The 25137-nt window shown below is 39.2% G+C and overlaps 1 protein-coding gene across 4 annotated transcripts; it reads left to right on the top strand.

Moving 5' to 3' along the window:
- Window positions 1–807: 807 nt before the first annotated feature.
- Window positions 808–24751, top strand: LOC122827825 (ceramide transfer protein-like). Of its 4 annotated transcripts, none has more exons than XM_044110880.1 (18): window positions 808–918; window positions 1381–1499; window positions 2513–2647; window positions 5480–5596; window positions 13141–13248; window positions 13444–13582; window positions 14036–14122; window positions 14233–14390; window positions 16408–16500; window positions 16594–16680; window positions 16836–16928; window positions 19108–19203; window positions 19494–19626; window positions 19732–19802; window positions 19898–20026; window positions 21758–21887; window positions 22878–23015; window positions 23128–24751. In XM_044110880.1, the coding sequence occupies exons 2-17, from the start codon at window positions 1410–1412 to the stop codon at window positions 23003–23005; spliced, it is 1794 nt and encodes a 597-aa protein (XP_043966815.1). In that variant the 5' UTR covers window positions 808–918; window positions 1381–1409; the 3' UTR covers window positions 23006–23015; window positions 23128–24751. The 4 variants fall into 4 exon arrangements, with proteins under 4 accessions (XP_043966815.1, XP_043966816.1, XP_043966814.1 ...); XM_044110881.1 differs by having other exon boundaries at window positions 809–996; window positions 1279–1499; window positions 23143–24751; XM_044110879.1 differs by having other exon boundaries at window positions 810–996; window positions 23143–24751.
- The last annotated feature ends 386 nt before the right edge of the window (window positions 24752–25137 follow it).

The raw sequence follows: 25137 nt of genomic DNA, 5'->3' as shown, positions 1-25137 counted from the left end.
AGGAATTGTAATAAAAAACAAAACTTTGTGGCTCTGAATTTTTTTAGTTTATTTTTGCATTAATGTTTCTCAACTCAACCTCAAAAAAGCTTCTATATTGATAATGTTCTTCACTTTGTTCATTTAAGAAAAATGCACAAAAGCCATGTTAAAATGTTTTAAACTTTGTCCAAATTTTGTCCTAGGTTCCCACTAAATAACTCAAAGTAAAAAAACACAAAAACACCTACAAGTCAGAAGCTTCATGATATATCAAACTTAAATTTAAAAAGTATTGGAATCAGTTTTTGTATCAGTGATACCATTCTGATTTTGGTATTGAATTGATACCGAATATGCAGTATCACACACTTTTAGTGAAAAATGTATGTCATCAGAACAGCAGTGTACAGTAGTGGGCAGAGACAGTGCTGTGTCCTCTATTATTCAAAATTGAACTAACTTTAGTGTCTTTTCTGATATCTCAAAAAAAAAAATAACTTCAGGAACAGTAGGCAATAATTCAAAAGTTTTTAAACTGCCACATTTGCAATCAGTGTGTATTACTGGCTATGTAAGTGAACACTTGTGTAGCTTAATAAAATGCCACTTGTGTGGCTTAATCAAATGCAGATTAAGCCACGTGACAGACTGTACAATAATTTAAAAAAATATATATATATAAAATGCGTAGTAACATAACACCCTCAAATAAATTGGTGCAAGTTAAACTAGTTTGTCTCGTACCTGTCGAAAGGCTTTTAATTTTAAGCGGCTACAGTGTTTCCGGTGAGACTGTAACCTCGGTTACTTGTTAACTTGACAGGTACACAGTAAAGCGTGGCCGCGGCTCCTCCCCCAACAGAGCTAGTCAGAGCTTCGCTACTGCTAACTGAACTGCGGACTACAGCAGGGAGGCTGTTCTTTGGCTCCTTACTAGTAGGTGGAAGTTGCAGTGTTGCACTAACACGAAGGCCTTTTTTGAGCATATTGTCGACTACTGCTGCCATACCTAAGGTGAATTGCACCAATTTGTTTGCTTATGTAGTTACTGTTAGCTAGTTTCGTCGTTTGCTTAGCTAACTAAGTTAGCTAGGCTTATTGGTATTCGACATCAGTTTCAAAACAAAGCCCGCAAAATTGAGAATCCGAGACCCAGCTGTCACTCGTAGACTAACTTTTTATGAGTAAATATAGCTGTTTGAAACTGCCAAGGAAAAATCACAATAGCACTCTTTAGTTCTAGATGTTTTGCATGTATGCTTAATGCCTAGTTATCTTTATTTTGCTGACGTTTAGGATTATAATTTGAAGAAACTGCGAGTTTGGCCGTGAAGCTGTTAAACTGATAGCTAATCAAGCCTCTAACCTTGGGCTGCGGTGTTCTGTCGATAAAATCAGAGACGGGCTTTCTTGAAACTTGGAAATCAATGTCCGAGAAGAGTTCATCGTCCGGTTCGGATGAGGACGTGGACCCAGAATCCGGGCAGCCTGTGGAGTTCGGAGGAGTTTTAAGCAAAGTAAGTTCTGGCGAATTAACACATATTGTCTCAAAAGGATATGCAAACACAACCCTACAAGACTCACGAGTAAATAGCCGCGTGACTTTAGTTTGTTTATATTTCTCATTTTAAAAATCACAATGCTGATTGATTAGCACAAGTAATGAAGTGCATGTAAATGTGCATGAAGGCTAATCTCAATTTAAGGTCCCTTACATGGCAGGTTCATGATCAAGATAAGAAAGTTAAACCACACAGTTAGTTAACTGAAAAAATGTTCAAATAAAGTTCCTCTGGAAAACAATCCCTTAACTCCTTAGTTTGACTAATATTTAAGTTTTTGCGTATGACTTTTGTATTAATTGGCATTCTGGTTTGTGTTGACCAGAGTTTATTTCAAATATAACAAACACCTGTCTGTCATGTATATTCTTGATGACTCATAAGTGAAATTATTTCTTAACTTTATGTTTCCTTATATTTCTTAAGTTCACAATAATATTGATTTTTTTTTTTAAATATGTGCAAGTTGTGAATCCATTACTAGGCCTAAACATGTATATAAAGTACTGCTGAAAGTCCTTTATATATTGCTGCAACTTCTGGATCTCTATTTATAGACAGGAAAACAATTTTATTCATCCTGAGATGCAAACATGCCTTACGTAAATATTACAAAAGACAAAGACAGTTCTTCTTTATTCCACTGCCCAGTTTTTACAGGTAGTCATCTGCATACATCTAACAAGTAACAGAATATAAATATATACTTTAAAGTATCAGTAATTCATCTACAGGATGAAAAGTATCTTAAGCGACACCAACATTGTTGTGAATTACTTCAGAAAACGTAATTCCTGCAAATTGTTATCTATGACGTTATGAGGTTTTAACTTTTAAGTCACCTCCTGAAAAGTACATTTTAATTAGTTACTGAAAAGATTTTTATTTTTTTTTAATGCATTTTGGAGCTTTAACTGCATGCTGCTTTTAAAAAAAAAAAAATAATTTAAATGTTTTTGTGCTTTCAGTGGACGAATTATATACACGGATGGCAGGACCGATGGGTTGTGCTAAAAAACAACACACTGAGTTACTACAAGTCGGAGGATGAACGGGAGTACGGCTGCAGAGGTTCCCTGTGCCTCAGCAAGGCTGTCATCACAGTAAGTGCCAACCTCAGGAAGGGGAGGAAGAAAATTTGTGGCTTAATATTGCACTAAAACAAAATGTAATTATGCCCCTCAATTTACATTGAAATCTTGGCAAACCTGTGAATCAAATTCACAAAGGATTGCAATGAAGCTTTAAATAAATGTTTGACTTTCATATAGTTAGAGGATCTACAAATTAAGTTGCAATAGTCCTTTAGGTCACGTTCCTTTTTCATAGAATAAAAATTTAACTGTAAAAAGACGCAATATCAAAATCTGCCTTGCCATAAAAGAGATTCTGCTTCATCAAGCAAAGTTCTTAATAATATATATTTGTATGTACAGCACTGTTTCTGAGGGTACAGTGAAGCCGGTAGTTAATCACCGATCAAGTGACTGGAGCGTAAACGACAGCTGAAGACTCGTCGTAGTAAGAAATCTATAGGAAGGTTTTCTTCCATCGTTATTTTAATTCTGTTTCAGCAGACAGTTGGATTTCTTTAATCCGTGTACTCTTGGGGTATAAAGATAAGAGGCTAATGAAGTTGTTAGGAGCACAAGTTGGTAGTCACTTAAATGATCCATGTAAAATTACCTGTTAATTTCCACTTATTCACATCACAATGGCATTTAGTGAGAGATTGTTTTATTAATAACATTTTAAAAACATTTTTATTTTTTTTTTTACTTGAAATTGATGTTTTCTCCTGTTAAATATAAATTCGGTCCATGCAGTGTTGTCACTGGTCTGGCGTTTTCCCTCTGCAAGTGAGACATGCTGAAATTCCACACTCTAGTTAATTATTCACTCCTGTTTGAGCTACAGCAGCCAAACAAATGGTTTTACTGTGATTTTTGCACATTTTTCCTCTTGTGGGATTATTTGATTTGGAACTGGATTAAAACTCTACAATTAAAGCTCTCAGCAAGCTCCTTTCAGCTATGCATAGAATGGAAACCCCGTCCAGCCAGGGTCTGCTAAGAGTGTTACAGGAACCTAATTGTTTACAGCTTTATCATAACTCTTTCTCTGTGAATATTAAACATCTTGGTGTTGTGAGAGTGAGGTCTGAGTACTTTTTCTAATTTATCAGATTGTTACTCACTGGCCAGCAATGAATGCGCAGCAAACCACCCTTATGCTTAAGCACTAAAACCATAAAAGCATTGCAAACAAAACTTTTGAGTTGAGGTCTGTCAACCTCACCTCTGGGATAATCTGAGATGATCTTTGCAGTAGCTGTTTCCATTTATTGACATGTGTGTATTATTGGGGAAACTCATGTGAAACTTTGTTTACATTTATGTTGGCAAATATTAATCTGTGAAATGGTGGTTTGGACGTTACATGTAGTTTTCTGGAAAGCTACTCAAACACCATAAATAATTAGCATCTACAAAGACAACACTAGGGGTCTACTAATAGGCCAAGAGTGATGTACTTTGTGAAGTCAGACGCTGGAGAAGGAACTTTATACTTGTATGTCACACTTTATGTGCCAATCCTTTATTTTGTGGCATGCAATAAATGTGAAAGTCCACCAAAGGAGAAATGTTCTCTTGCCTTCTCTGTTCTTTCAGAATTGGTTGCTTAGAATAATTGCTTAAAAGAAAAATGATTGAGAATACGACTAGTTATTGCCAGTATTAATAGAGCACACTCAAACTACGACCTCCCGTGTGCTTACGGACAAGGTTTTTCTTCCCTGTACGCAGCCTTTTTGCACAGCAGTGCTTACACAATGAGAAAAAGAAATGAACGAACCATAAAGTCGAGTGTAAAGCAGAGGTTTATGGTCCGTGTCTGATACTGCACAGTCAGATAGATGGCTGTTCTCTCTCTACCACAGTAACAGTCACGGCTCGATGCGCCTAAATGCTCTCCCCAGATTATCTTCAGGTTCTGGTTGGAAACAGGGTAGCTTTTCTATTGTAACACCAGCCTGCAAATTGAAATTACTGAGGTTTATATATATATATAAATTACTGAGCACTGAGATATCATAGAAAACCTTTGACCCAATTGGCAGTTGCAAAGTGCAGCTTGTGAAATCTACTATCAACATGAAAGTGTCTCAATCAATGTTGCATAAAGTTCTGCAGGCTCAGACTTGGTGATCAGGGTCTGGAGGGATGTGACTGTTGTCAGCAGGCGCAAATAAGGCAGCACATGAGCGTCATTCTGCAAATGAAATTAAGCTTAGCTGGCAGAAGGTTGTGTCAGCTGACAGAGCAGCTGGAGAAAAAAAGAAAAATCTGACAAGAAAACTTGTATATTCCTGTGTTATTCCTTCCTGTGAACCTTTTGCAAAGCTGAACTCGTCTCAGCTGAGTGCAGTGGTCAAATTCCAGTCTGAGAGGAAACGGGTAAAATTCTTTGTTGCACGTGTTTGGGTGCCTAAGGCAGTCGGTGAGTGGAGCAGGGTGGGGGAGCATAATAAGTTGTCCCAAAAGGAGAAAGAAAAGTTGAAATGATCCAGCTTCTTCCTGTAATAATTAATGTTTAGTTTTCTTTTTTTTCTCCGCACAGCTCTGCTCCAGTCGTTTCAGGGTGGGACAGGAGACACCAGACATCAGTTCAAAATTAAAATTTCTGTTTATCGTGTGTGACATATGGCTTTCTGTCATTGATTGACTCCATGTGTTTCAAGAATGTGTCATTCCTACTCAGTTAGGGTAACAAAGAGCTATTGAAGTAGCATTCTGCTCCTATTTCCCACTACTTTAATTAAGGTAAAGGGAAAAGTTCAGATTTAGTTATGTGATTTTGTGTTCGGCTATGGTCAGTTCTGATTCCAAACATTCATCAGTATTATTCATGAGGCCTCTCCTCTCTTTGCGCAGCCTCACGAGTTTGACGAGTGCCGTTTTGACATCAGCGTGAATGACAGCGTTTGGTACCTCAGAGCAGAGGATCCTGAGCACAGGCAGGAGTGGATCGAGTCCATAGAGCTGCATAAGGTGAGTAGCTTGTTGATTCTCCTTAATAAGTTTACTATATTCATGTTTTCCTGTCTTGTCACTCTTGATCCTTTTGTTTGCATAGTTACGAATTTAGAGATTCAGGAAACGGGTCCATTCACGGCGTCTAAATCCAATTCTTTGTGTGTTTGCATGTAGTTCGTGTGACCCCTGTCAAGATTAAAAACATGTTTTCTTACAATAAACTGAATAATCTTTGTTTGCTATTGGATATTTTCCTGGCTGCCGTATTCACATACCTCCAACATTCAGGTTGAATCAGAGGTCAGTTTTTCAGATCCGACGTGGAGTTCTGTGTTTTCTGTTCTGTGAGCTGGGTGTGACAGCAGAAGGATTCGAACACACACGCAGAGTTCGGTACTCTGGGAATGTGAAGAATCTAAGTGAGGTGATGAGGCGGGGGCTTCCCTCTCTTTGATAGTAGGCTGCTGCTCCCTTTAGAGACATGTCAAATGTTGTTTGGCTTCACAGTAAAAGTATGCAGGCCAGATTGAATTTGTTCAGGTTTTGGGTCAAAGTTTGCATTTAGATTCATCTGTTTACAGGCCGAAAGTCTCTTCGGCAAAGAAAAACCCTGCCTGGAGAGTTCACTTGGCTGGAGTCACATGTTTTGTGATGCACTTCGTTGGCTGCAAACCCAAGAAGATCACATGACTTTGACTTTTCCACAGTAAAAGTACTAGATGCAGCTGTGAATTTAGTGTAGTATTTTTCTGGTAGTGCATCACCAACATTTTACTAACTTCACCAAAATTATGTACATTATTGAAACCAGATATTTGCATACATAGTTTGTTAATTACTGGAATAATGAGAGTGATAATGTTATAAACATATTTTCCTAAAAGTCAGGAGTTTGCATGCATTTCCCTAGTTTTTGGTAGAAGTGCCTTCAAAATTTAAAACTTGTGTCAAACAATCTTGATGTCCTTCTACAAACTTCTCATAGTTTTCTGAAAATTTGGCCCGTTCCTCCTGAGAGAACTGAGTCAGGATTGTAAGCTGCCTTCCAAAAGCTCTCTCCAGAAGTTTCTGTCGAGCTTTTTGTCCTTCAGCCTCTTTGTGACAAATATGGTGGTGTGCTTGGTGCTATTGTCCGTTTGGAAGACCTCCATATTTATGCCCAAACTTTAACTTTCAAGGCTGAAGTCCCCAGATGTTTCTTCTACATTTCAACATAGTGTTCCTCCTGCATGATGTCATCTATGTTGTGAGCTGCAGCAGCCTTTCTTACAGCAAAATATATGAACATGAAGGCGCCACCCCTCCTCAGCTGGAATGGTGTTATCGGCCTTACAAGCTTCCCTCTTTTCCTCCAAATGAAATGTTTGGTCTTTATGACCAAACATTTCTAATTCATTTTCATTAAACCTCAAGACATTTCTCCCAAAAATTAAGGTTTGTGTCTGAGTGAGTTTGCAAATTGTATTCTACTGCTTATTTTTTATCTCTTTTTTTTGCTTTGGAAGTAATGGTTTCTTCCTCTACGAGTTTCTCTTTTAATCCATGTTGGTGCTGGACTTGTTTCCGTGTGGGTAAAGACATTCTCTTACCACCTTCAGGCAGCATTTTCACAAGACCTTTTACTTTTGCTTTAGGATTGATGCATCAAAACACATTTATCTCTTGGTCAAGGAACCCGTCTGCTTCCTTAATGGTGTATTCCTGGAGTTTATTCTGTGCCCTAAATAGATGGACGTGTCGCCTTCAGACTTCTGGAAATTGTACCAGAGGATGAACGAGACTTGTGGAGGTCCACAGTTCTCACAAATACCTTGCCTGATTTATTTTGGATTTGTCCCTGGATGAAGGAAGCAGTTTGTTTGAGGGGTTGACTTAAAACATCCTGGGGCGTGCCTCTGTTTAACTCAAATGTTTGAGACGCTTATAAGTCATGACATCATCATCAGGGATTTCCTGGATTGATGATGGCGTAAGCTCCTGTCTCTTCAGACCCTCTGTGTAAACCTGTTCCATGTCTGAACAATATAAGTTTCTGTTATTAGTATTTAACTTAATTCCCAGTAGAATTTCACCGAGCTGTTTTGTTTTTTTGGAGGAGAACTTTGCTTTTGTCTCTGCAGCCTTGTTTATCTACATTAAGATTTGCTCCCTCCTTAATTAACCAGAATAAATCACAGAAATGTTCATTATAAACAGTTTGCTCTTTATCACGTCTTACAAATTTTGTACTGCCTCTGTCACTTTTACAGAAAATAACACATCCTGTGTTATTGTGTTTTTTTGTTTTGGGTTTTTTTCCCCCCCCAGGGGGTCTTTTGTGGGCTGTAGTGTCCCTTATGTGACAGTAGGCTGACAGGAAAGGGGGAAGGAAAAAGGGGAAGACAGGCGGCAAATGTCGGCCGGCTCCGGGAATCGAACCCGCGACGGCCGCGTCAAGGACTCAAGGCCTCCAAATATGGGTTGCGCTACCCCTTACGCCACCACAGCACGCCCATTGTGCAGAATGTTTTAGTTTAGGTGTGAGTAACTTCATGTGTTTGATATATTCGAGTCACAGTGTGAATATTTTGTGACCTTTAGAGGTTAAAGTATCATTACATTAGGCAGTGTGTCTGTGCTGCTCCCAAATGGACAAATGAGGACTTTCTCTGTGCAACCTCCCATAATTTCATTATTGCTTCCATCATAATAACAAAGGTAAATATTCTGACTGGCTTATTTCTTAGCTCCATTTTTAGCTGTATTGCTGAAGCATAATAATTATTATTTCCATAAATAGAGCAATCCATTTTAAGCACTTTATACCATCAACTCAACTTAATAGGATACACTTTTAAAAATGTGGTTGCTTCTTTGGCTTTTTTTTTAGATACCGGTTATTGTCTGCTATAGACGCGTGTATAAATATTGATTGTGCAAATCATGAGGATAATCCTCTGGATTAAAGAACTGTGGATGGGGACCAAACCCTGCAAGGATGAGGTGCTTAAAGATGGCTGATAATCACACGTTCAGCTGTGAAACATGTATTAGTTTCCACTTTTCAAAGGGAATCTGCTGTCATTTTCATATGTGTTGGAGTATCGGCTTGCTTTGGGAAAACTGTTCCGGTGCAAGTTCATTTGTGTTTTTATACGTGGGTGTGTTTGTGTTGGTGGTGAGAAAAGTGCTGCTGCTGGTTACTGTGATGTTAAGTGCAGCTCCTGGTGAATATTGCATGTTTTTGTTTTTTTTTTGTTTTTTGTTTTTCTTCATTCACTGGGACTCTATGTTGAGAAAATGGATTTTGAGGAATATTAGAGAGCTTGAATTTTAGAGCATTGGGAAGATCTCTCGTTTTAGATTGATCATGTCAACAGTATAACTTGAACTCGGGGTGCAGCTGAATAAAAGGAGATGAAAAATGAGTCGGGATGCAAGACCTAAAGTATAAGATCCAGACAAATGTTGCTCCCTGCCTCCCACTCTTAGTCTCCGTCTCTCTCTTTTGCTGTGTCATAATATAGAGTAGGCTGCTTCACTCGCCCACCTTTTTAGTACTTCATTGGTTTGTTACACAAACAGCTCCAGACAGCACTCGTCTCTTCTCTAATGCATGTTTGCCCCAATCATCTTTTACTCCACATTCACTTTTCTGACTGCAAGAGCAGAGAGTCGCTGATGCCTGCACGGCGATGGATGCTGCAAAGAAAGACGGACAAGATAAAATGGTTTCACATGTCAGGGTATGTGGTTTCCTGATATATCCATGTCGAAGAAGAGGTCTCCGTTTATGAGTGTGTGTTTGAAAAGCTTTGTGTGGAAGGAGACAACTTAATTATAAGCAGAAGTCGCCTCTCAGTCTGTTTCTCCTGCTTCAAAGAGCATCCGGTGTCTGCCTCTCATCTAACTGCTAAGAAGCAAACGGCTACTTTTCCCCTCTTCTCTCTCTGCTTCTTGTGCCTGTTTTCCTTCACATGATGAGCTAAGCTAAGCATCTCTCTGTTTCTCTTCTTCACCTCCTCTTCCTCTCTATCTCATAGTGAGGTGTGTCCGGGGAAACTGGATTAAATCATCTGCATTGTCAGGGTCAGAGAGTGGTTGAGGATCGCCTGGCCATGTTGGGGCCAGCAAGCCGTCAGGACTGCAGCAGCGCCCTGCTCTGCTTTGGCTGTTGGAATGACCGAATGGTGGGCTTAAAGCATTTTGGCATGCTGCCTGCTTGCTGTAAATCAGCCATGCTCTCAACAGTATCTATCTAGTGTGCCATTGTTCTGACTTGGAGTTATTTTTCCACACCCCATACTGTTTATTTGCATGCAGTTTTTGACATGAATAGCTCAAATGAATCCAGGTTTTGCTGTACAGAGCGCCCGCACAACAATGACCCTTGTAGTGCACGGTGTGGATATTTCTCAAGCAGCAATCTACTCAGGTCAGAAGTTGCTGTTGTGTGTGTGACTGTACATCCTCTGATCACTCATTTAACTTGTAAAACCACAAGATCCCCTTTCAAATGCAGTGTATGAACGGTTTGCATGCCTGTCATGCAGCTGAGCAGGTGCATTAAAATGGCAGTCTGTGCTTTTTGTCAAACAGCGTTCAATGTTTTGGTGCCGAGTGCACTTTTACTGCACATTGAGGAATTTTCTTCATGGATTTAACTTTTTAAGCACTACCACATTCATAAGTGCAAGTGATTTGGATCTGATGGTGACTCATATTTAGTCTAATTAAGCCCCCTCGATTTTTATTTATCTGTGTTGCAAAGGAAATCTCATCTGAAGAAGCAGTAGCGGTCTGCGGTGGGTACGGAGCAGAGGCACTTCCTGATCTTAGAGCCCGTCTGATTTCATAACCCTGTTGATCAGCAGAATTTGACGCAGACATGTCGATAATGGGCCCTAGTGACCTTTCATTTAAGCAGCAAATGTATTGGTGAGTGGAAAGCCACACCCCTTTGGTTCCTCAATTCTGCTGCGTTGTCTCAAAGCACACAGGATCTCAGTGGATTGTCTTGCATGATGTGACGGGACAAAATGATCCACAATGCTGGGATTGCGGTTGTGCGATTATTGGAACCATGACCTAAAAGGGCTGCATCATCTCAGGACTTTTGGAAGAGAAATAAAAAAATCTTTGATTTTATTAATAAGATGTTTTTGAAGATCCGCTCGGCCTTAAAAAGTATAAATAAATAAAAAATCATACTTTCATTTCATTTTATTTTAGAGCAATTGCTAAGAATGTCAATAACTCGACTACAACTGATTCTGTAAAAGCAATTCTTAACGTGGATTTTCTTCCTTCGCTGAATAAGTGTCCTCAAACTAAAGCAAATTTTAAATGTATTTTTCCGTCTGAGATTTTGCTTCTGCAATAAGCTGAGATTAAATTTTGTTTGCTGCTGTATATTTTCATATCTGTAGCAAACGGCATAAAATATGAACAGGGCCTACTATCATCAGTGCTGACGAAGCACAAAGGATCTTATTTACAATTGCCTTATTGATATCTGTGGATCGGGCGTGGCACCTGAAACCACAGGTCAGGTTGACTTGACAATCACAACTGACATTTGAAATGCAAACACTTCTGTCTCATAGCCTGACTGCTCTTTCACTTCGTTGGTCTAATGAAGAGTGTCTTTTTTTCTGATTACATAATATGTTGCAAAAAAATGAGCACAACATGTGGTTGTTCAGTTACGTGGGCTTTTTCTGCGGATTCCAGAAATGTGTATTTAATCATGAAGTCGTTCGTTACAGTTTAAAGAGGCACCCGCTGAGTTTTGAATTTTAAATGCTTGCACTCATCCCAGTACCGGATCTTCTGGAAGGATTTGTTGTGTTTATATTTAAATGTTTGTGGTTTAAAAATGTTTCAGTGTATCATGAAACGTCTTTGTTTCACAGCAGCCACATTGAACACAAGAAACGTCCTTTTTCTGGAGGAAACCCGTTTGGATGTTGTGTCTTTGATTTGTATTTTATGTCGGTCTCCTTACTGTCTCACTCTGTTGCAAAAGGAGAAACTGCAGCTGAAGTCCAAGTATGTGGTGTCTCTCAGTGTCGTCGCCTGACTCTCTTTCAGTTTAGTCACTGACTTTAAGAATTCCCCCTTCATTCGTTCCCATTGGCCAACAGAACCAGCTCGCAGCTTCTAGCTGATTTTGTAATCAAGACAAATTTGGACTCTAAGCTGTGACTAAACCTGAGCAAATACCTTGAGACAGGAAACCCTCCCTCCGCATGTTTGCGTCCTGATTCACATGTCCAACATTTCACAGTTGATACCGCTTGTGCACAGGTGTGAGTTTTAGTTGCTCGCTCTGGTCTCGGATCATGACTTCACTGCCTCTGTTTCGCAGCTGCTGGTGGGACAAACAGACATTTTACTTTGGTGCCTCTGTCAGGGAATGCCTGTTATAAATAATCTGTTATAAAAGATATAACAGATATTGTTATTCCAGCTCTGTTCCTGTGCTGAGCCGGCAGTCGGAGGCGTTGCATAGTTCAATGACGGCCAGTTAATGGGACAAATGCCGCCACAGCCACTCCCTCATGACTGGTCATAGATCTGTTTCACACTGCAGTGCTCTCTTGGGGTCCAGATTTTATATGAAGCCAACAAGTTCTCAAGAAAATGTTGGCCTAAAGCAAAAAATTTAGTCGCCCTATTTTAGATAATGGTCAGATATACAACACACACGTCACTGCATCTAAAGTTGCTACATAAGATGCTGCATTAGGAAAGGAAAATATTTAATGAGAAACAAGAGTCGACCTTGATGGTTCTGTAATTTGGCTAATAATGAAGTATTTATTTCTATTAAAAACTGATGCATCATAATCCAATTATTTAACTTTGAAAAAAAAATTCTGTTTTTATTATTTTATTAAATTATTATTATGGCTGTAATTTACTCCTTATAATATAATCTTGTGTTGATATTAAATATGACAGCATTAATTAAATCGGTTTATAGTTTTATAAAACCTGTGAGAATGTTATAATTAAACATACTTTTTTTTTGTTTTGTTTTACACTCGCAGTTTAATCTTTCCTCGTTTAGTTGTTTTTTTATGTCTGCTTTTTATTGTGTTCATGTATATTTTTTGATTTTTTCACCCTTCAACTGGCTTTCTTTGAAGGTGTTTGTAAAGAGAGATGCACCGATCAGGATTTTAACAGGCTGATGTTTGAGGTTTGACCTGCTGATTCTTCATTTAAACTGATTCACATCTAAGGAGAATCAGAGAAAGGGGAAAAAATGTTGGACAGAGTCTATGAGATGGGAACTTTTCCCCAAAAGAAAATGAATGAATTATAAGATTTGTCCTACTTCATTTATTAAAGAACTTGTTCCTGATCAAAGGAAAATTTGCTGAGTTGATCCAGTGTTACTTAGTGTTCTGAACCACTGTGCTTTCTGTGTGTCCTGTAGCGTTTTGTTGTGCATCAATGTTTTGTTTTTGTGGGTCGACTAAGGCTTTATGCGCCCTTATTGTTTGATTTTCTTTGATTTCTTCTACTTTCATTGTTGCCTCTCTTTGATTTCTGTTCACTTGTGTCCGCAGGCTGAGTCTGGATACGGTTCAGAAACGAGTCTGAGGCGTCATGGTTCCATGTTGTCTCTCACTTCAGCTGCTAGTGCCTTGTCTTCCACTTCCACATCCTCCTTCAAGGTAAAAACATTAGTCATTGACTTATGAAAACTCTAGTGTCTACAAATAAAACACCAGATTTAACTAAATAAATTTAAATGATAACATTTTAATGTCAGGTTTAATGAAGTTTTGCACCATAGATTAAACTGCATATCTCCTGCAAAAAAAAAAAAAAAGTCCAACTGAACTGAATGTTGTCCTCTCTCTGCTCAGAAGGGCCACAGGCTCCGCGAGAAGCTTGCAGAAATGGAAACTTTCCGGGACATTCTGTGCCGACAGGTGGACACTCTTCAAAAGTATTTTGACTCCTGTGGTGATGCGGTTTCCAAAGATGAATTTCAGAGAGACAGAGGTAATGTTTGGCTTATATTACACCAGAACTATTTAAGAGAAATGATCACTTTTTCAGAACTGCACGTCGGGCTTCAACCTTTTGTTTTACTGGCGAAGGAAAGCATTTATTGATGTCAGCTTCTTGTTTAATGCAGCATTAGGGTTGAAGAAGAGTGGTTGAAGTGGCTCGCTGAGAAAGAAAAAAAATCAATATCTGCTTACAGGACGTTTTGTGGCTAGTTTAATCTCTGAGGCAGAACCTTTTTTATGACCTTCAGAATTCCTTTTTATATTAAACCTGCAGGGTGCAGCTTGAAATCTGTTTGAAAAGCACAAATTTGTTCCCAAAACATCTGAGAGAGTAATATCCTGAGGGGTATTTTTGTTGGTTTTTTTTGTTTTTTTTTTTCAATAACCTAACCAAATATAAATGAAGCCTCGTTGCATAAAGTTATTTTTGTTTCGTTTTCAGTTGTGGAGGAAGATGAAGATGAATTTCTGACCACTACAAGACCCGAAGGTGAACACAATCACAACAACAACGGCAGCAAAGAGAAATGTGAGTCTTCTGGTTTAAATGAAGGATCCACTCAAGCAGCAAAAACACATTTCTTTTAGTGTAATAAATGGATAGCGTGTGATTGTGTCCTCCTTTCCTGTTTGGTGTAGTGTTTTCTCCGGCCAGTCCCAAAGTTATTAACGGGATTGACTTCAAGGGAGAAGCCATCACCTTTAAAGCCACCACTGCTGGCATCCTGTCCACTTTGTCTCACTGCATCGAGCTGATGGTCAAACGAGAAGACAGCTGGCAGAAGAGACTCGACAAGGTACAGCGCCGCACTGCGGGGAGGCTTAACAGAAACTGACAGCCAGCAGGAACGATTGTGGTTGAGAAACATAAATGTGTTTCAGGTCTTTATGTCTGACAGTGTTTGCAGATTTAAAGACGTTATTAGTAATAAAAAATAGTTTCACTCTTTTTCATTTTAATCACATAGACGTCATGCTGGTTTGTTGGTATTTTGTTTGGCAGATGAATTTAAACTAGAGCATAACTGGAAACGAGTCTATGTGTTTCCAGGTGGGGTGTGTGTGTGTGTGTGTTTTTTTTTTTTATGTTTTTACATATAAAAATCTTAAAAGTGTGGCATGCCCCCTAACATGTACATTATTACAGTTATGTCAATTTACAAAAATGTCTCAAACTCCAATTGATTGAAGGAATTTTGGACTTTGACTAGGCCAACCAAACGTATTAATGTGATTTCACTTGAATCATTCCATTGTAGCTCTGACTGTATGTTTAGAGTCCATGTCCTGCTAGAAGGTGAACTTCCCCTTCAGCCTCTAATAGGTTTTCTTCCAGTTTTAACCTTATATCCTCCCAGCAGTTTCAAGCAGCTTTTCTGTCCCTTCTAAAGAAGAACATCCTCACAGCATGGTGCTGCCACCACCATGTTCTACTGTGGGGAAAATGTATTCAATGCTATGCACAAAAAAAATTCCATTGAAATTACATTTTGATGTAGTGTTATGTGACAAACAATTAAAGGGTGTTAATACTCTTTAACACAATGTGTACATGTATTGCACATTGTGTAACCAACAAATTATATATTGATTATTTCACTTTATTTTCTTTATCTCCACAATTTAGCATTTTTCTTTCAAATTTTGTCAGAAATATGATTGAACTCAAAAAAAACGGTTTCTTGTTGGATTTGCTCCTTGCCTCCTGTGAGCATAAATGATCAAACCCAGACAAGTGTGTGCTAAAAATATTTATCATTCAATTATTGCAATTATTTTAAAAAATAAAAAAATTGAGCGAATAAGTGTTGACTACAAAAGTTACTTATCTTAACGCTTTCTTCTCCATGTGATCTAAATGTTCCTGTGCCTTTAAGTGTACGCTCTCTAGAGCTCACCGCTTGTCAAACCAGTTTGTTTTCCCCCCACTTTGTGTTAAAGGCGTGCCACATAAAGCTACAATTCAAAAGCAGCTCACTTAAACTACGGTCAGGTGTAACCAGCTCAAATGTACATTCGGTTGCGAGTTTGATGGCTTGCTGACCTTCTGAGTTAGCGGGAGTTGGATATCAGAAGAATTCAAAGGGAGAAGCGCAGCTTGGATTCCTTCTGAGAGGAATCTGAGTGAAAATGACTTCACTGACTTCTTGGTGGAAACATTCAAAGCAGCGGCGCACCGAGCTGCTCAAACACCAAACACAAAGATGGATACCTTTACAGACTTCCAGCTTTAAAGTAGGTTTCTTTCTGTGTGTGTGCAGGGGTGTGTGAGTGTGAGTGTGTGTGTGGTTGTTGTACAGAGCTGGAACAGTATCGGCTTATGTTTATTTTGTGGCAGGTTTTGTATGTCCACACCTTCCTTTGGACCCTGCTTGATGACATTGGCTGGTTTACTTTGGGCTTTGCTTTGCTGCTTTTCTTTTGTTTTCTTATGTATTTAAGTTTACATTCAACCATTATATTATTTTTGTAATCATTGCAATATGGGTAAACTGTGCAGAACTTTATGCATTTTATTGTTTTCTTAATCTTAAGGAAAATTTTTCATTTTCATTTTAAATAATTGATTGACAGCAGAAAGAAACTTGACACGACTTCTTTCTTGACGACTTCTGACGAGGAAGAAACCTGTAGGTGTGAGAATGCAGCTGAATATTGCAGTGTTTGCTAAATTTGAAACATCCAAACCCATATTTTCCATCACCTTTTATCCCAGACTTTTATTCTCTAATCTGAAGAACTAAAGCAGAGTCAGGGATGCGTGTTTCTGCTACAGCCACATCAAACACACTTTGTTCCTGTGCTTGTGAGCAGGAGTTGGAGAAGAGGAGGAGGGTAGAAGATGCCTACAGATGTGCAATGAACGAACTGAAGAAAAAGTCCCACTATGGAGGCCCAGACTATGAGGTGAAGCAATAAGATTGCCGGAGCTGAAGCGGCTTAAGAATGAAAGCAGAGTGGTGGACCTTGCTTTGAGCTGTCCTCGTTGGCTCGTTGCAGGAGGGGCCCAACAGTTTGATCAATGAGGATGAATTTTTTGACGCGGTGGAAGCCGAGCTGGACCGACAGGATAAAATCGAAGAACAGGTGTGATGAAGTCTGGAACCCTTAAAGCTGACGTTTTCCTTCAGCTTCTTCTGTTTCGATCTTTAGAAAACAAAGATTTGTAGTTTAAGCTACAGCTTAGTGTGCATACATGAAATCTCTGGTCTTGTGCTGAACTGAAATGCTGTTTGCTTCAGTGCCAGTCGGAGAAAGTCAGGACACCGCGACCGCCTCTGGTTTCTCCTGCTGATGTCTTTTCCGCCATCAGTACACACCGATTTGCAGACAAGGTAAGCAATGTTTTCTAGTATCTGTAGTACATTTTCTTGGTTTAGTCAATCCAGTGTCTGTAGTAGTCTGTGTGTTCAGTGTGTCAATCTCTTTCCCTTTCTTGAATTTAGTTATTTTTTGAATTTATTCTAAAAATACATGTCAAAATTGGAACTTATTGTGCAGAGATTCATTACACATGGAGTCACATATTGCTCTTATTTACATAAATCGTTTTGATTGTGGCTTCCAGCTAATAAAACCGTCAAACTCAGTTTCTTAGCTTTAGCAGATTACAGAAGTCCAAAATGAACAATTGAATGACCTTCCTAAAGATGCTGGGTGTTTGGAGAGTACTGTATCCAAGCATATTAATGGGAAGTTAAGTGAAAGAAAAATGTGTAATGGGGGGAAAAAAAAGTTGCACAAGCATTAAGAATATCAGCAGTCTTACAGGGATTGGGAAGCAAAGCTCACTTGAGAGTTTGTGGGAGAATCACAAGGTGTGGACTGCAGCTGGAGTCAAGTGGGTGGGGTGAGAACGGGCTTTTCTATTTTATTTAGAAATCAAACATGCTGCGGGGCCAGCGGACAGGCACAACATCGGAGTTGCTTCTGAATCCGTGTGAAGTTTCCAGAGTCAGTGATTATCTGTGGAACCATCGTCTGCAGGTGTTGATCCACTTTGTTTCATCAAGTCCGGAGTCAGTGCAGCTGCCACTCAAAACATATGAGACCATTTATGCTTCCTCCTGCTGAAGAGATTATTGGAGATTCTGATTCCCAGCAGGACTTTGGTTTAATGACCACGGCGTCACTGAGCCGAGAAGATGAGATGAAGGCGGCTAATAAAGCTACTGGGGTTTCCTTGGTACCTCAGTGCAGCTGCAGGCCGATCACATTAATGCAATGATTCAAACAAAAGGAGCCCTGAACCAAGTATTGAGTGATTATAATGTGCGGCATTTTTATTTATTTTTTTAAAATGTTCATTATCTGTAAACCATAATCACCCAAATGACCAGAAATAATCACTCCGAGTGTAATGAATCTACATAATGAGTACATTTCACTTCTAAATTTCTGAAATATATCTTTTCCTACATTACATTCAAGTTGATTGCTTCCCTCACATTTTCACCAGAGTTTCTGCTTCTCCAGTTTCTAAACGAGTTGCTTGCTTCGCTCTTCCTCCTCGCTCTTTTCTCCTCCAATCATCTCTCTGCTGAGCAGCCTCATAGCTATTCCTCCTCCGTGTCTTCAGCTGAGCTAGTCACTGCCTCAGATGACGTTCACAGATTCAGCTCTCAGGTACTGCCACATAAACCGTGGAGCCCTGTAGTTGGATGCAGGAACCCGCCTCCCCTTTTACTATTCTTACAGAGCATGAGCAGGTGGCATGAGAATGTCTTATAACAACTCGCTCCAGGATGCGGGAATCGAGGTGCCTGGAGTCCATTGGAGTGAAATTCTTTAGCCGAAGCTTTATCTTTTTTGCAGAAATACAAAAGCAGCAAAGCACCTACAGAACACAAACATTCCTGAACTCAAAAGGCTTTCCTGAGGTTCCAGCAGACATGATTCCTGGAAGTTGTTTTAAAGCTGCATGGCTGGAATCTAGAGAAAAACCCCTAATTTAGAGACATTTGTCATCCTTCCATCTTTTTTCCTGTTTTACGGCATGAGCATGCAGCTGTGCAGACGTGTGCTGCTGTTGCTTAATGACATTGTTTGGATATTGAGGAATCCCCTCAGGCAGGACCAGTCAGCTCATTTTTATTTGGTTTCTGCTCTGTGGCGACATTCCTTGAATCGCTTATAGGGCAAAAGACTTGTTAGGTCAGAGGATACTTACTTATACTTACCTACCAACCCTGAATAGGAGTATCTAGTTTATTTACTTTGGATTAACATTATTATTATACTTTTGCTCTTTCCTTGGGTTTGTTATTTTTTGTATTTCCTTTTAATTCCTGTAAAGCACTTTGTATTGCCTTGTTGCTGAAAATGTGCTGTATAAATAAAATTACCTTTACCTTCCGTTGAATGAAGTTAGCGTCTCACACACACTGCCGATTGTTTCAAGACTGAAATGTTTTAAGTGGGTAAATATACTCTTGCTGAACTGTTCCTAGAATAGGCAGGTTATGTAAAAATATTGTCTAACCTGAGCTTATTAAATGTCTCTCCGTGTCTCAGGTGGAGGACATGGTGCAGAATCATATGACTTATTCTCTTCAGGACGTGGGTGGAGATGCCAACTGGCAGCTGGTAATAGAAGAAGGAGAGATGAAGGTGGGTACAGAGGAGACAACAAGCAGCCTATGAATCATTTCCCTTGGTTGCAAGCTGTGACTTATAACACAACTTTTTTTTTAATTTTTTTTTTTATTGGTGTTCATTAGTTTCAGAAGTGTTCTCAAGAAAAAGTGAACAAACTACCCCCTAATGTCAAACTTATATACAAGAGTAAAAAAAAGTAATTCACAAACTAAAAAGGTTAAATAGGGTTGTTCTGTTTCTAGTTTAGGTTTGGGAGTATATTGACACAACTGTCTCTCCTGCTCTTTATGCGGCGCTAACAGGTTTACAGGAGAGAAGTGGAGGAGAACGGCATCGTCCTGGATCCTCTTAAAGCGACTCACGCTGTCAAAGGCGTAACGGGACACGAGGTCTGCCACTACTTCTGGGACACAGACGTTCGAAATGACTGGGAAAGTAAGTCCGCGGCGACAGGGAGGGTCGTCATGCCGACTCCTGTTTAGCTTCTCCGGTTTCGATGTTGTGACCCGACTGACACGAGCTTCTTCCTCCCTCCTTCAGCCACCATTGACAATTTCAACGTTGTGGAAACACTGTCCGATAATGCCATCATTGTTTACCAAACGCACAAGGTAGATTCAGGCTCAACATACGGATGTTAACGGAAACGGGCCACACATTTGGTCAGCGCTAGTCTGCAGCTGTTTGTGTTTGGATTGCGTTTCAGAGAGTGTGGCCCGCCTCTCAGAGGGACATTCTCTATCTGTCGGCCATCAGGAAGATTCTGGCGACAAACGAAAACGATCCTGACACATGGCTGGTGTGCAACTTCTCTGTCGACCATGACAAGGCTCCAGTAAGTGTTGACACAAAAAACACTGACACTGCTTCTCTTAGTTATTTACAGCATTTTTTATTTTCTCTGTCATTTTCAGCCTTCATTTCAAGAAATTGCGTAAAATGCAGATTACATAAAGTGCATCAATCTGGATAATGTCAAAAGAAAATGTAAATATTTTATATTGTTATAAATTGACAAATAATGTTAAGTGATGTCAGTTCAGTTTAAATTTTTGTTATAGATTCACTTACCAAAGGAGTTAAGATAAGTGAAAGACCTCATAAACAATACAAAGAACTGTCAGCATAACACAGAGAAGAGAATAAAGAGTTTATTCATTTAAAATAGCAACAAACAAAAAGTAAACTTTTTACCCAAGAGAGAATGACAGACATTCCCCAAAAGATAATGTATCAATGTTAAGGGAGGTAATTAAAGCATATATGCTTTAAGTTTATTTTAGCAAATGTATAGTCTGTCAAAAATTATTGTTATTCTTTCAAAATCAGTGGATAAACCTCTTATAGCGTCACAGATTTAATTATAATTGCAGACAAGTCTGAGAGGCCTCCTTGCCACGACCCTGATCTCCATCTCTCTCCTCGGATTCTCTATCAGATCCATTACTTTGTCTGGCTTTGTCTCTCCAAAACTTTAATATTCCTTAATGTCTAAAAAGAAACATTTTGAGGAATTTAAAAGATCACTTTAAAGCTAAACCTGTCAGGGGCCTGAGTGTTATGTAGGGATTTGTACACGAATCACCATCATTTTCACAAATGACCATTTCCAGTTGCCTTTATTCTATTCTTGTGGCCCACAACAGTTGTCTTCTTTCCCATGACTGAAATTGAGAAGTAGAAAAAAAACTGTAGAAAAACCACAATGCAGCTGAATCAGTTGAAACGTGCAGAAGAGTGATGGCGCTGCGTTTGGAAATCAGGCAGTAACGGATCAGACGGTGTCCATCGAAGAAGAAGAAAGCACTTAATGTGTGAGAGCTTATGTTGTGATTTATCTGGTGAGGAGAAGAATGTCAGGAGAACTGTGGTCTGAGGACAGTAGCTCAGAGACATAGCAAACCTGCACTCTACCCTGGGATTTAAAAGCATTGTGTGGCAGTCTGCTTACCTTTGACAAAAACTGTAATTAAAAAAATTGAAATCCTTTCAGCTGTGGAGTTGTTACTCCAATCTGCACAACAGAACATTCCTCAAGAACTTTATCACCAAAGGAGTTTATTTTGTATCAGTGAGCCATGCAGTGGTTGTCTAAATGTAAGTTTCAACCTGTGACTATATGTGATGTAATTGTCAAAATGTAATTTTGATGGTACATTTTTTTTTTGTCTAATTCTGCGTATATTCTAGAGGAAGTCACGGGTTGGAGTAAGTTTTAATGCAATTAAAACTTAGTTTCCTGCAAAGCAGACAGGCATGTGAACATCAATAGTTTGATGTTTTCAGCCTGTGAAGACATTTCTGTGGAAAGACCCCCTCCGTTTGCATTAGTGGGGTAAATTGTAAAATTAAGGCTGTACATAAGAGTGCAACATAGTGAATGTGTTTCCTTTTTTTTTTTTTAGAAAATATATTTCATGTGCTGTGTTTTGTGCTAATCTCTTTTAACTAAAACGCCTTATATAAAATGCATTCGTTTTAGTCAACAACAGTTAACTGAAACTATTCACAGGGCAGCTTGGTAGCCTGGGACTGTTTGCATTTACAGTTTTTGTTTTACTTCCAGCCCACAAACCGGTGTGTTCGTGCCAAAATCAATGTGGCCATGATCTGCCAAACGCTGGTCAGCCCACCAGAGGGCGACAAAGAGATAAGCAGAGACAACATCCTCTGTAAGATCACATATGTTGCCAATGGTAAGTTCCTCTCCAAGCCTTCTGGTTTTGATCCCAGGATTACTCTAACAAAAGAAGAGATGCTAAGTAGTGTAACGTACTGTACAGTTTATTCTGTGTGACTCTTTGCCCGAGAAAATAACTTAAGTGCAAGTTTGAGATTGCAGGTTTTGGTTGATGATTGAAAAGTAAACCATGTTTTGTCACTTTACGAAACCCATGTGCAACTTTGCTGTATTAGAACGAGAGAGAAAAGTGCATTCATTTCAGTAAGCTAGTTCAGAAATGAATTAGGTTTTTGCAAATAGCAATATATTTCATAATATTTAAATTTGATTTTCAATAGTTGACATTGAATGAAAACCCAAATGTTTCTCAGGTTCTTTGTAGGGTTAAGTTGGATGAGCTTATGAGTGTAGCTGTTTGTCAGAAGAGAGCAATCTCTTGGATTTTGCTTCATCATCAGCTGTCCAGCAGCAACAAAGATGGTGTTTGTCAGTATTCTTGTGAAGACACAATTATCTGATCATCTCAGCTGATGAGCTGGATTGGTGCAGCTTGTTGGCTTTTAACCACTCTATAAATCTAAAACAGCAAACATGGCAATTTAGAATAGTTTCACTTTTTTTAGTTTTATTATTTTTGGCAATGGACCACTTTCACTTTTAAAAGTACCATGTTCTGAGTTGTACCTGTATCTCTGTAATATTCCATATGAAGTATTTTACTTTATATGGAATATCATATTTTTCTGGGTAATATTGTTTCTCTGAAATCCCAGCCCAGACGTCTGTATCCCACCTTATCCGTCACTTCCTATAAACAAAAAGCTTCCTCACTGGAGAGTCTGTTCTGACTTTAGGGGCTGAATGTTTATGCAGAAAGAAAGCAGTTCCGCTTCTTTTCACTAGAGGGCGCCCCACACTGATTTACTGTTGATTGTTAATGGCTGGTCATAAATTGTGAGGAATTGCAAAGTGAGCTGGTAACCCCTCCTGTGTGTGGCTGCAGTAAACCCTGGAGGCTGGGCTCCTGCTTCAGTCCTGAGAGCCGTCGCCAAGAGAGAGTATCCCAAGTTCCTCAAACGTTTCACCTCCTACGTTCAGGAAAAAACAGCTGGGAACCCCATCCTCTTCTGAACACTAAGAGGTAATCTGAAACAAACACTTAGCTTTTTTTTTATATTATAAAAAGCTAATATTCTTTTTAATTGCAGTTATTTATTTATTTTTTGCTGATTTATTCTCCCTAACTGTGTCAGGCTCTCCCATCATAGGGATGATGCCCTTCATTCAACACGCTGTCAGAAACCACATGGCCCACTCGCCTTTCATTGACACAAATCTCCAGCAGGACTGCATACGATCAGGACGTCCCCGAAGATGAGCGAGCCTTTAACGCCTCAGTAGTTTCCACCCCAGCTGCATCTCACTGGCTGCCTCCATCTCGTGGCCATGAAAGTGCATTAATAGTCAGTTCAAGAGTTTTTGAAGAAGTCTTTGAAATGTTATTGATTTGTTGTTGTTTTTTTCTCCTCTTCTTTCTTTTGTAAATTGTTTTGTACATTTCTTATGATTACCTACTTCTGGACTTTTTTGGGTGTACTTTAATCACTAGTATTATAGATACTTTTTTTTTTGCTGCTGCTAAAGTAAACTACCACAAGAGAGGAGCAGCTGCCCACTGTTTCCGCCTTTCTTGCCTTGGCCTGCCCTTCTTGTGACGACTCTTTACTGTTCGATGGGGGGGTCAGAGCTCACAGCTTTGAAATCTTTATATTTCTAGATTGTTCTAAGCTAGTTTTTCGGAGAGCACATAGACACAATGTATTGTACAGAGAGTAACTTTTCAGTTAGTTTACCAACATGACAAATGTGAATCGACTGTTAAACGCTTGAATCTGATGTCAGCAATTAGCTGGGGCAGTGGGGATTGAGAGACTTTGCTTATTAACTCTTCTTGGATTTGTTAGTTGTTGTTGTTTTTTTTATATAAATGCTAAACTGATAATATGGCCAACTGTGGTCTGAAGATGCTAAGTTGCGATCATCATTTGTCTGTAACCTCCAGCTCAGTGTTTCAGGTGGACATTTGCATATGGTCAGCCTCGGTGTGCGATGGGAGGATTCCTCTCCTTCGTTGAGAGATAATCAGATCCACTTTTACACACCAGTTGTTTTGTTTTGGGGTTTTTTCTAAATTGTTTGCTAGGCACTGAAAGCCATCTCCACGTGTCGAGTTTGAAAACGAGATATGCCTTTTGTGCAACAGAAGTGGGATTATTAACGGATGGGAAGTATATCATTCACATCTTCAGCTCTCGGTTGTGGAGAATTTACATTTCACACACCACACTGCGGTGCAGCGGCATCCTGCTATTTGACTGATAAATGAACCACCCCCAGAATGCCTTAGACACCAGGGTGACCCTTAAGACGTTCTAGATTTCTCTACAGCCACCAGACGTGCATTTATCAACTCTGCATTGGAACTGGGGGGGGGGAGTGATGTGATGGGTCGACATTTCACGTCATTGTACCTCATGACTTTTAGATTGTGTTTAACGCCTGCAAGCGTTGGGAGATTTTCAATCAGCTGGGAAATTTGCCCGCAGATTTAATAATCTTGGAGCTCAGAGGTTTGGAACGGTTCTGGATTATTGTTTTTGCTGACAACACAAGATAGATTAACATGTTATATCATCTGAAGAATACAGTTAGTGTTTTTAATTGTATTTTGTCAGCAATCTACAGACTTTGTATATTTCTAAGTTGTACATCTGAAGTGTTATTATTTGCACTAAGTGTATTTGCATTTGACAATGTTCTGTAAAGTAAAATTATTACACAAGAGCTGAATAAAAGTGTACTGTTTATGGAAAGTAACCGCTTTTCACACTGTCTGAGCCCTTTGGTAAATATGTGGAAAAACATGTGAAATTCGCATTTATTGCAGTAGCTTGATACTGAAATATGTAAATGAGCCAACTTTAAATTTTGTGTTCAGCATAGGGAAAAAAAACTTCAACCAAGTCATTAGGACTGCTGTAGACACAGTAGGTGACACTTTTTTAAACTTGAATATAATTTTATGTATTTCGAACGCTCATCAACTGAGCTCGTTTTAAAAATCACCCGTTTCTGGTTTCTTTAGGGTACAATATTGACGTTACAGGAACTCCTTATTAAGCCGTTTTTCAAAATAGGAACAATAGAACTTCAGTGAAATTCGGTGTTGTGTTCATGCTTCAAATAAGTGGCTACAAAAATAG

This window comes from Gambusia affinis, linkage group LG03, assembly GCF_019740435.1.
Source record: "Gambusia affinis linkage group LG03, SWU_Gaff_1.0, whole genome shotgun sequence".
Taxonomy (NCBI): Eukaryota; Metazoa; Chordata; class Actinopteri; order Cyprinodontiformes; family Poeciliidae; genus Gambusia; species Gambusia affinis.
The sequence above is the reverse complement of the archived record's forward strand: the minus strand, read 5'-3'. Positions and strand labels throughout refer to the sequence as shown.

Excerpts from the sequence above, each read along its gene's own strand:
- LOC122827825 (XM_044110880.1), top strand. The coding sequence starts at position 1,410 with ATGTCCGAGAAGAGTTCATCGTCCGGTTCGGATGAGGACGTGGACCCA. Across the intron at positions 14,391-16,407 it reads GGCAGAAGAGACTCGACAAG|GAGTTGGAGAAGAGGAGGAG; the intron begins GTACAGCGCCGC and ends GCTTGTGAGCAG. Across the intron at positions 16,929-19,107 it reads CACACCGATTTGCAGACAAG|GTGGAGGACATGGTGCAGAA; the intron begins GTAAGCAATGTT and ends TCCGTGTCTCAG.